The sequence below is a fragment of the Phacochoerus africanus genome, chromosome 1 (assembly GCF_016906955.1).
Source record: "Phacochoerus africanus isolate WHEZ1 chromosome 1, ROS_Pafr_v1, whole genome shotgun sequence".
Classification (NCBI taxonomy): Eukaryota; Metazoa; Chordata; class Mammalia; order Artiodactyla; family Suidae; genus Phacochoerus; species Phacochoerus africanus.
This window is the reverse complement of record NC_062544.1, coordinates 227,044,697-227,056,280: the sequence shown is the minus strand read 5'-3', so window position 1 is coordinate 227,056,280 and position 11,584 is coordinate 227,044,697. Positions and strand designations below refer to the sequence as shown.

Sequence of the window (11,584 nt, the reverse complement as noted above, 5' to 3'; positions counted from 1 at the left end):
CAGCACACTTCCTGGAACAGTGACTTAAAACTGCAAGAGAGGGAAAGTGTTATCTGAGAAAGTTCCCCAAGGAGTTTCAATGCTCTTCCCCGTCACTCACTCCCACCTCACTCAAGTTGAGAATTCCTATCATGGAGCCAGGGAGCAGAGATTATTCAAAGAGCAGGGGTTTTTTCCTGTTTGTTTTCTCTTTTTAGGGCTGCACCTGCAGCATATGGAAGTTCCCAGGCTAGGAGTCGAACTGGACCCACTATCTGCAACTTAGGCTGCAGCTCATGGCAATGCCAAATCCTTAACCCACTGAGCAAGGTCAGGGATCGAACCTGCATCCTCACAGGACACTATGTCAGGTTCTTAACCCGCTGAGCCACAACAGGACTTCCCAAAGAGCAAGTTTAAAACAGAAACCAGTATCTGAGACCAAACAGGTACCTTGAAGAAAAATCTACCTTGAATGCATAGCGGCTTCAGGGCTGGAAAACTTGACGGTAACATTTTGTACTCAATTCTGTTTCAAACATTAAATAAGCCACTAAACCAATGTTACTCATTGAAATATTTGAATTATTTATTTGATACATAACCATTACTGATGACATTTTCACATTTAAAGACTCTGTAAGAACTTCATAGGAGTCCTGTTGTGGCGCAGCAGAAACAAATCTGACTAGGAACCATGAGGTTGTGGGTTCGATCCCTGGCCTCGTTCAGTGGGTTAAGGATACGGTGTTGCCTTGAGCTGTGATATAGGTCACATATGCAGTTCAGATCTGGCATTGTTGTGGCTGTGGCATAGGCCGGCATCTACAGCTCCGACTGGACCCCTAGCCTAGGAACCTCCATATGCCATGGGTGTGGCCCTAAAAAGACAAAAGACAAAAAAAAAAAAATCAATTATGTTTTGAGCAAGAGCAGCATATGAAAATAAGTATTGAGGGAGGAGTTCCCATCAGGGCTCAGCAGTTAACGGGTGCAGCCCTAAAAAAAAAGGACAAAAGACAAAAAAAAAAAAAAGAATGTTATAACATATACAATTACCCTTATCTGCTTAAGCAAATATAAACAAATACACTCACACTTACTTTTTAAAGCTAAATATTCACTTGATGGAAAAAGTGATGGACTACAGTGACTTCCCCTAAAAGGGGATGTTAAATTTTTCTGAAAACCAGACTTTAATCACACAGAGGTATCTTACTCTAAGTTCTATGCAAAAGCAACTTAGTTCTTCAGAAAAAATAAAATAGATCAACATTTAAGATACACTAGCCAAAAAAAAAAACCTGAATAAAAATGATGAAGATAAAAAACATATCTCTCAGATATTAGAATATAAAACTTTAATTGCTCTCTAGTCAAAATTTTATTCACAAGACTTCATAGGTTGGTTGCTTGTTAGAAATCTATTTGAAAAGGTCAAAAATTAAAATGATTGCTTTATTTATTTTTTCCATTAGTACTAAGTCACAAGATCTTTGTAAGATTTATCTGAAAGAACATTAAAAACTTGAAAGCAGGAGAAGAAAAAGGAGTGTTGAAGCTCAAGAATATATTACTGCAAACTCTAAAATTCAACCTAACTTATGACACGTGAGTAGAAAGAGCAAACCAGCCTTCTTCATTTTGTTTCTCAATCTGTTGAACAAAGATACAAAAAGGATTTAGAAAGTAATCAGGAGCATGAGACTATTCAAGATTTACAATTATTTATACCAAGTACATAGAATCAAAGTTATCCTACACAACTGAACGGTACTGAAAATTAAACTGTTACTGACAATTTTTATTCTCTAACAGAGACACTCAGATATTCCTTGGCTTAACAGATCCCCTTATTGATTTGGGAAACATAATTTAAAAAAAAAAGAATAAATCCAGTATTTTATACAAATTATAGGTACAATTTTTTTAAATTACAAAAATTTATTTGATCTTGGAAAATTAAATTTATTACGACATTCTAGAAACTAAGGGCAAATTATTTAAAATAGTTTACATTAAAGCTTTTTTAGAATATAAGAGCAAAGGACAAAGCACCCCTGCATGTCTTGCCAGGATTGTCATTCCGCTATTTGGAAGGTCTGCCTGAAACAATCATGTCCAATCTTTGGTGAAATCTTAATAAGTTTTATCTTACCCTAGAAAACAAAAGACGCATATGCTTGTTTCTTTTCTAATGAAAGCGAATTAGTATTTGTTTTCTTCTGAGAATTTTATATCATCTTTAAGACAACAGGAATAATAACCAAGCATGGAAATCAGCCACCTCCCACCCTCGCCCTCCTAACTTCTATGCACATTTCACAATTATGTTTTATTATATACCTTTGCTCTCGGGTTAAGAGGTGTCAAGCGCCCACTTCCTGAGGTGGCATTTAATGGAGAACAAGAATTACTAGTAGCCCCTGAAGATCTATTTATGAAAAATAAAAGAGAGTGAGAGAATAATCTTTTATGATTAACCTTTAAAAATTAAACAAAATAAAACTCTCGATACTGGCAAGAGCTTGAAAAGAAATGGCTAAGTCCAAATAAGAAAATTATTTCACCAACCTAAATCTTTTTTAATTAATAGACTTTTTTTTTTAAGTACTTTTAGGTTTACAGAAAGATTGAATGGAAAGTACAGAGACCATTACAGTCTCATACAGGTAAATTTTGAATATAGAAAGGAAAAAAATGGATGTGTAAGAGTGGGGAAGAAGGCTAAGGTCGTGGAAGAATAAGGAGACTTGGAGCAGTGCAACAGTAGCATACAGAGTGGAGACAGAGAGCCAGGAACATTCTTGGTGTCACCATCTACTAACCATGTATCCCATCTGAGCAAATTACCCAGTCAGCTCTATGAGCTTCCATTTCACTTCCTGTAAAAGAGGAAAATACTACCCACCCAATTTATCTACCTTGTCATATACTACCTACCTCCTAACTTTGTAACCATAAAGCACCCTACACATGTGCTATCATTTATTATCCCAATTTTGCTTTCAACAGCCAACCCAGTGCTTTCCTACTTAAACTGCTCTTCTCCCCCCCCAATTTTCCTCCCCAGTTACTTTATTTTCTCTACATGAGTCAATCTATCTGAATCTAAGTCAGACACTAAGCACATCTGTTTTCACAGAGAATAAACTGAAAACCGTGTTTTTGATTTTAATCCTACCTTCTTGTATTTAGCCCACTGATAGGAGAGATAGTACTGCATTTTGAGCTTTCTGGGGCTTCTGCTCCTGGAATAGATACCTCAATTGTCCTCTTTCCTCCTTCTATAATATGAAAATAAACATTAATTCCATTACCTTTCATTAAAATGAAAATTAACATTTAACCCGATTTCTGTCTTACTGCAAATCTCACATTATAAATTTGAGGGTTCTTTCTATATTTTTATCATTATGGCCCACAGATAAACTTGAAGGATTTTTTTAAGAATGAACTGTGAGACAAGAAACTTTAGTTACTAGTGTCAATTCAATAGCATGCCAGTTCAAGTTCATAGAGAACCAGAATCTTCAGACAAGCAGTATCATGTCAGATCCACAAGCAAGATCTTGGTCAGAGCAGCTTATCTAAATCTTTTGGGGAAAAAAAAAAAAAGGAAAGAAGAAAGAAAACTCCTGGGTTTACTCAGTAAAACTTTAAATCTTCTAAATCTATTACATGACTACTGCTATTGAAAACATTAAATTAGGAAAGTTGGCTGAAGAGCTCTGGTGGCCAATGGCAAGTATAATTATATACATTTTTGATATTTCAGAAGTAGGTAATCAGGGGAGTTCCCGTCGTGGCGCAGTGGTTAACGAATCCGACTAGGAACCATGAGGTTGCGGGTTCGGTCCCTGCCCTTGCTCAGTGGGTTAACGATCCTGCATTGCCATGAGCTGTGGTGTAGGTTGCAGACGTGGCTCGGATCCCGCGTTGCTGTGGCTCTGGCGTAGGCCGGTGGCTACAGCTCCGATTCAACCCCTAGCCTGGGAACCTCCATATGCCGTGGGAGCGGCCCAAGAAATAGCAACAACAACAACAATAACAACAAGAGAAAAAAAAAATAAAAAATAAATAAAAAAAAAAGAAGTAGGTAATCAACTGACAAATAATTACTAAGCATCTACTAATGAAATGAAAGCCTTTATGTCCATCCCAGTCAATTTCGCAGAAGCTCCTATGAATCAATACTTAAAACCAGTGATTTCTGGGCTTTAAGGAGTACTGAAACTCTATTCAATTTTATAACATATTCCTTGGTTACCCTGGAAAGCAAAAGAGGTTTTGCATGGCATATGATTTATTTTTATCTTATCATTACAGCCCACAGAGGTTCCTGTGAAATCAAGACTTTTACTTAAAAGAATACCTTAGACATATAAGCACTGGAATGGGAAGAACATGATTGCAAATCTACCAGTTTGCTTTAGAACTTCAGACTAATCACTCAACCTTTTTATGCCTTGGTTTACTTATTTATCAAATAGGTGTCTCAGCTTTGTCTTCTCTGAGGGTGTGCTGGAAACTAAATGAGCCAACACAAATGAAAATATTGTTAACCTCAAAGAATTACTGAAACATGTCTCATTTAATCACAAAATTATTCTTTGATCCGCTTTATTTTTCTTCACCACATTTAGCACTAACTGGCATCTCATACACATTTAATTGCTTATTTGTCTATTGCCTGCTTTCCAACTTGAATACTGGAGTAGCCAAGCTGGGCAGGGACTTGCCCTATTCAATGCAGTAGCCCCAGTGCCCAGAACATGTTAAGTAGAGAGCTGGTATTCACACACATTGAATGATTTAACTTATTCTAGTCAGAAGTTGCCTCTAGACTTTCTGACATGTAGGCAGAGCTGTAATGTGAAGGAGCCTAGAATAAACAAAGAGGAATGGCCTTAAGGAAATGCATTATCCATCATTTTCTAGTAATTTCCAAATCACTCTGCTTTCTGGGTCTAGAGTTTCAAAAAGGAAATAACTTCTGAGAGAAAAAGTCTTGTTGGCAGATACCTTAAACCAGCCACAAGACATGAGAATTCCTCTAAAACACCAATGCCTGAACACTTCTGGGCGCACACCACTTCCTGATACAGAGCTTTCCCTATTCCTGCCAATTAGAAGTGTCTCTTATACTGGGCCCAAACTTGTCTCTCTAGAACCTTCAGGCACTTTTACCCTCAGAGGGTCTTAATAGTTCAATTTTTCTGGCTCAAGAGCAACTTCAGATCTACTTCATTTCATCAGAATCTTTCTGAATGTGAATACTATGACAACTAATTTTTCAGTTACTTTTCTACTACTTAGAATCCCCTCTAGCTTTCCACATTCCTAAATCTAACAACAGAATAGAAAGTTTAACTTACGAATGAAAATGTTTTAACGGTTTTAACTTGTAAATTTGTTGCTGATGAAATTCTAAATTATCATTTTGATGCTTATGTTTATAATTAGCTACAGCATATGTTGTAAGTGAATCCCATACTGTAACAAATCCCATTTACATGTGGGGCAACTCAGGAACTCAGACACCAAAGATTAACTGCAGGCATCATGGGATAAGTTTCTATCAGGAGACCAGCCTCGTAGGCCCATTTCTGTCACTTATTCTGTTTCTTTCTATATAAAATTGAAGACACTGAAATATGTGTGCTCGGAGATTTCTTTTAGCTAAATATATACTTACAGAATCAAAGAAGTAAAATTTTCATGTGTCTAAGTTTTTAAATCATGAATTTGTGACTAACCAGTCCATGCTCTGAGAGGTGACTGAATAGGTGATACTGGTGGAGAGGGAGGATTCAAACCAATAAGTTTCTGCTGCTCTATTAACTGCAAGAGTTTTCCACGTGCCTCCATACTCTGTCGATTCAGTTCTGCAATCCGTTCCTCCATGCTACTTGGTGTGAGAGGCTGTAATGCTGGAAAAGTCTTTTTTAAAAAAGAGCACAGATTCCATATTAAAAATAATCCAAACAATTTTGACTTTTTGTAAAAACAAATTCTTGCACTAAGAGCCAGCAAGTTCGTATTCATAGCCCTTGCTACTTGCAAACTTAAACAGTAGGCAAATATCAAAATCCTGACAGGTGCCACCTTGGCTCAAGAAAGGGTAAAAGGAAGTCCCATCAGTGGGACCAGCATGAGGATGTGTTATAAACACTCCATAATTGAAACTAAGAATCCTTTTTCTCACCACAAACAAGGAAATGAAGATTTATGTTGCCAGGCAGCCCAGAGTTTACATAACTTATAAAATTCTAGCGCTACAACGTGCAGACTTTTGCTCCTCAAAGTGTAATCATTAGACAAACATTATTTGGGAACTTATGAGAAATGCACAGGTCCTACCTCAGACCTATTCAGAGATAAAATTCAGCAAGATCCCCAGGTGATTTATATGCACATTAAACTCTGACTTTAATAATTCTTTAAAACATCATTTCTACAGGAAAATGCATTCTGTGTCCTAAAATATTCACTACTCATGAGTTGAGAGCCAACTAAACATAATTCTCTCTTATGGGCCCCTTTAAGAGTAAAAATGATTTCAGTTAAAATGCAGTTGTGTGGCAAGCTTTCAAGACATATTTATTCTGCATTTTATATTTAAAATTTCATTCCTAGCTTAATTTTAGGTTTACATTTTACCTTTGTCCTATTTTCCTCATTCATTTCCTCATTTTTTAAGTTTATGTTGTCCTCTTTTTTTTTTTTTTCCTTTTTTTTCTTTTTACAGCTGCACCTGCAGCACATGGAAGTTGCTGGGCCAGAGGTCAAATCAGAGCTGCAGCTGCAGCCTGTACCACAGCCACAGCCACTCCAGATCTGATCTGCCTCTGCAATCTACTGCAGCCTGTGGCAATGCCAGATCCTTAACCGCCTGAGCAAGGCCAGGGATCAAATCCACAGCCTCACAAACACTGGGTCAGGTTCTTAATCTGCTGAGCCACAACAAGAACACCTCTACCTATTTTGTGATGAAGACATGACAAAGCATAAGCCATCTAGTAGTAACCTCAAAAATACCTAGCGTCACTTATAGAAGGAAACACCTTAAGATGCTCTAGCAGAATACTTAAATTCTTTTATGTACATTGTCAGTCTTTAACTGATACTCACAGCAGACATGTCACTTGCATGACTTGTCTCCTGTTTGTTAAACTCCCGAAGTCCATCCCCTTGCTCTCCCCCTGGCCTGATGATATTATTCAGATGTGCCTTGATAGCTGAATTCTGCAGTGTCAACTCAGCAATTCGTGCCATGATGTCCTTTCTTTGTATTAACGTTTCATTTGTTCTAAGCTGTTGCCCATCTCCCAATACTGGAGGTTCTTCTGAGAAGGCAGAGTTTCTCAATTGCTGAGTGCCTGAATGGGAGCCACAGACGGGCTGTGAGAGGTTAACAAAAAGTGTTTGGGTTTTGTTCTCCAAATCTTCTCCCATGTGAGAGGCCCTCCACCTCTGAGTAAAGAGATGACTCTCTTCACTTGAATTCTGAATGTCAGTGCCAGTAGGTAAGGTCTTGTTTTCCCAATTTTGTTCCTTCTCAATTATTGCCACGGTTGGAGGAATTCGTGGAGCAGGACGAGTTTGAACAGTCCTCCTCAATACTGTAGATAAAATTAAAACATTATAAATAAGTATAGTTTAACCACTGTTGGCACTAAAATCATCTCATTAGCCCGTCAAGGAAAGTATTTCAATAGAAAGATTTGACTTCTGAATGCCTCAATTATTTTAGCAGGGAGTATACCAGCAATACCCTCTCTAACAATCAAGTACAGAGTCTTTTATATTCCTTAGAGCTTTATCAGAATCCTTGTGAAAAACCATCTACCAAGTTCACATTTTAACACATATATTAACTCATATCTAGGAATCTGGGGGTGGGGGAGTATAGATACATAATGAATGTACACTTATAATGAGCAGGGAAAGCATCTCTGAAGAAATAAAATTTTAAAATAATTATATATGTGGCAGAAAGTAGAGCAAAGAACATTATGGTCAAGAACAATATATGTGAAGGCCCCAAAATAGGTGAGAGCAAAGAGAGGAGGCCAGTCTGGCTATACTGTAGCAACAAGGGAGAACTGGGAATATGTGAAACTGGAGAGGCAAACAGAAGCCATTTTCTGCAGAGCTTTTTAAGCCATCTTAAGAATTTTATAATTTAATCCAAAAGCAATGAAACCTGGAGAAGTTTTGGCAATGACTCAATTTACATAATTGACTTTTTTTTAACTGGAAGGTCTAGGAATAGACCAGGAATAGTAGGGAGACCTTTAAGTAACTAGAGTAGTTAAGAAGAAAGAGGCTTAGATTTGACTAAGGTATGTTGGCTATAGAGATAGAGAGAAGCAGATACATTTCAGAAATATTTTGGCAATAGAACTGAAAGTGATGAACTGAAAGTGGGGAGTGAGGCAGACACACAGATCAGACAGCATGCATAAGTGAATGGGTGGTGATGCCATTTACTGAGATGCAGAAGATAAGGAGGACAGATTTGGGGGAAGGGGGGTTATCAAGAATTGTTTTGAACATGCTGAGTTTAAGGTGCCTACTGAGTCATCTATATATTGAACCAAGCAAATGAAATATGGGTCAGAAACTCAAAGGACCACCCTGCCTAAATTCCAAAACTGGAAGCCACTGGCATATAGAAGGTATTGGAAGGCAGAGAATAAGTGAGATTATTTAGAGAAGGAATAGTGTGAGAGAAGAAACCAGTACCAAGACATGAAGAAGTCAACATTCAACGTCAGGTAAAGGAGGGAAAGCTAGCAAAGCATATTGAAATGGACCAGCTAGAAAGATAAGAAAAAGACAATAAGAATGTGGCATCAAGGAAACAGAGAGGCAGTGGTTAACTGTGTGTGATACCACTGTAAAACCTAGAAACATAGGGACAGAAACGTGTACCCTGGACTAAGCAATGTGTTGGCCACTGTTGCCCTTATCAAGAGTGGTTTAGGTAGAATAACCTAATTGGGAAGAGAGCTGAGTGTTTTCCTCTCATAGAAGGAAGCCAAGAGATACTGCCTAAAGTTAACGAAGATGAAAATAGAAAGTATTTAAAGTCATAAGGTTATGCAATAGAAGAATTAAAAATAAAAATATAACAGCTCAGAGAAGAGAGGTAGATAATAATGTGAATTAAACCCTCTTCTTTAATAAGGGAGAGTCTATATGATTGTGTAAAGTTCTATTTCAAGAAAAGAGATATAAAAATATTTTATATTAATTATGAAGGCCATTAGAAGATAAACTGGACTAAAAATAATACCTCTTAAGGTAGGCCTAGAGGTGGAAGAGGACCAGAACCTAGTATGTGCTTTTTTTAAAAATTACCTGCAAACATGAATTAATACTTTAAAAAGTGAATGATAGAAATTTGCACAACACTGTAAATCAACTATAATTTTTAAGAAGTGGATGGGAGAGAAGAAAGTGAAAACAGCATATGTATACCACTCTTTCAAGAGGCATGGCTGTAAAGGAAAGCATAACTGATTAGTAGCTAAAGGAAAATATTTATGATGGGAAATTATAGAACAACATGGTCCAATATGGTAGCCTCTGGTCATATGTGGCTATTCATATTCAGGTTTAAATTAATTAAAATAAAATAAAATTTTAAATTTAGTCCCATCAGTCACGGTAGCCACATTTCAGGACCTTAGCAATCCCATTAGGGTTAATAGTGGCTGCCATATTGAATGGAGCAGATACAGAACATTTTTATCATCACAAAAAGTTCTACTGAACAGAATCGGTCTGGAGCATAACTAAACCAGTGAAGGCCCCTCTGTATCTTTTATCTCTGTCTACTTGTTCAGGTTAACTGACTAATTCTTCACATGTGAGCATTCAAAACAAAATGCTAAAAAGTATGATAATAAAACTTCACCAGTCCAAAATGCATATTCAAAGGTAGTTCTATCTATACTCTGTAAAAGAAATGTGCAGTGCTATTTTCAATGCAGAACCTGCCAAGGATGCTAACAAAATGTTGTCTCCAGCAGTCCCTGAATAGTTTGCTTTAATGAACATTTAATATATTTTCAGAGTAAAAATATTTATTATAATTATTTCTTTAAAAGGACTTTAATCTATCCAACTCCAAGGAAAAATAATTTATAATAGTTCATAAGAGACCATCAATTAACACCATGCAAACATATATAAAATTACTTTAAGGAATGAAAATCTAACCTAGAGATAAATCAGAATTGAAATCATATTTCCTAAATCTAACCAATGTTAATAAACATTGAGACCTCTGAAGAGGAAATACTGACTCACAGAATCGTAGAGCTGGAGGGACATTAAAGATAAAGCCCCTCATTTGAGAGAGAGGAAAACTAAAGCCCAGGAAAAGTTAAGTATCTTAGCCCCATGCCATGCAGCTTGTCCCTGGAATGAGGGGGCCTAGACTCTAGCACTTTTTTTCTATTAAGTTTTACTTAAGTATAGTTGATTTACAATATTGTGATACCTTCTGCTGTACAACAAACAGATTCAGTTATGCATTTTACACATATCCATTCTTTGACTCCAGCACGTCTGACCCTCAGCCTAGCACTGTCTCCCTACACCACACAGATCTTACAGACTTAATGACAAAACACATCTTATTAGCAGCAAGCATCTATCATTTTCTTTAACCTTCTATGGTCTCTTCATGTTCTCTAAGGCAAACAAAGTGCAGAAAATCTGATAAAACTTGTTATGTCCCAGGGAGTTTCCTGGAGGCCTAGCAGTTAAGGATCTGACAATGCCAGTGCTGTGACTCAGGTTCGATCTCTGGCCAGGGAACTTCCACAAGCCATGGGTGCAGGAAAGAAAATTGTCAGGTCCCAATGACAACAAAAATTATTCTTCTACTCCCCTATATAAGCACATTCTTTTAAAGAAACCAAAATTTAGGCAAATCAGGGCTGAATAACATTTTTCTAAAAACTTTGGAGCAAAGTCTAAGGTAGTTTTTTGATTGAAAAACTCTTTTTAAAACGAAATGCAAGCTACAGATCCATAAAAATGCACACATGGACAAATAAATATAATATTCCAAACAGTGAAGTAGTCCATGGAATATCTGAAGACCATCCATGAGCTCCAAGTTAAGAATCTCTGCGCTAACAATTAACAATAAATTCTTTTTTTTAATTTTTAAATTTTTTGTTTTTGTTTTTGCTTTTTAGGTCTGCACCTGCGGCATATGGAAGTTCCCAGGCTAGGGGCTGAATCAGAGCTATAACTGCTGGCCTACACCACAGCTATAGCAACACAGGATCTGAGCTACATCTATGACATACACCACAGCTCATGGCAACGCCAGATCCTTAACCCACTAAGCAAGGCCAGGGATCAAACCTGCATCCTCATGGATACTAGTCAAATTCATTTCCACTGTGGCACAATGGGAACTCCCTAACAATAAATTTTAAAATTTTTATTCAAAGCTCTCTATATTTGTGCTGCAAAAGTGACTCTAAAGCTGTTTTTTTAATTGTCCATTCATTGACTTTCATTATAAAATTCCCTTAACTGACTGAGCTAAAAACTTTTGATGAAAAAGAGGTTA

The 11,584-nt window shown here is 37.0% G+C and overlaps 1 protein-coding gene across 2 annotated transcripts in view; it reads right to left on the bottom strand.

Annotated features, from left to right (window-relative positions):
* Positions 1–1,339: 1,339 nt before the first annotated feature.
* SPICE1 (spindle and centriole associated protein 1) overlaps positions 1,340–11,584 on the bottom strand; it is a 57,452-nt gene continuing 47,207 nt past the window's right edge. For both annotated transcript variants that reach the window (XM_047792310.1, XM_047792319.1), the window contains exons 14-18: positions 7,114–7,604; positions 5,739–5,922; positions 3,164–3,266; positions 2,326–2,413; positions 1,340–1,635 (exon numbers count right to left, since the gene is read on the bottom strand). In XM_047792310.1, coding sequence (XP_047648266.1) covers positions 1,582–1,635; positions 2,326–2,413; positions 3,164–3,266; positions 5,739–5,922; positions 7,114–7,604 — 920 coding nt within the window. In that variant the 3' untranslated portion in view covers positions 1,340–1,581. The remainder of the gene's footprint in view (positions 1,636–2,325; positions 2,414–3,163; positions 3,267–5,738; positions 5,923–7,113; positions 7,605–11,584) is intronic.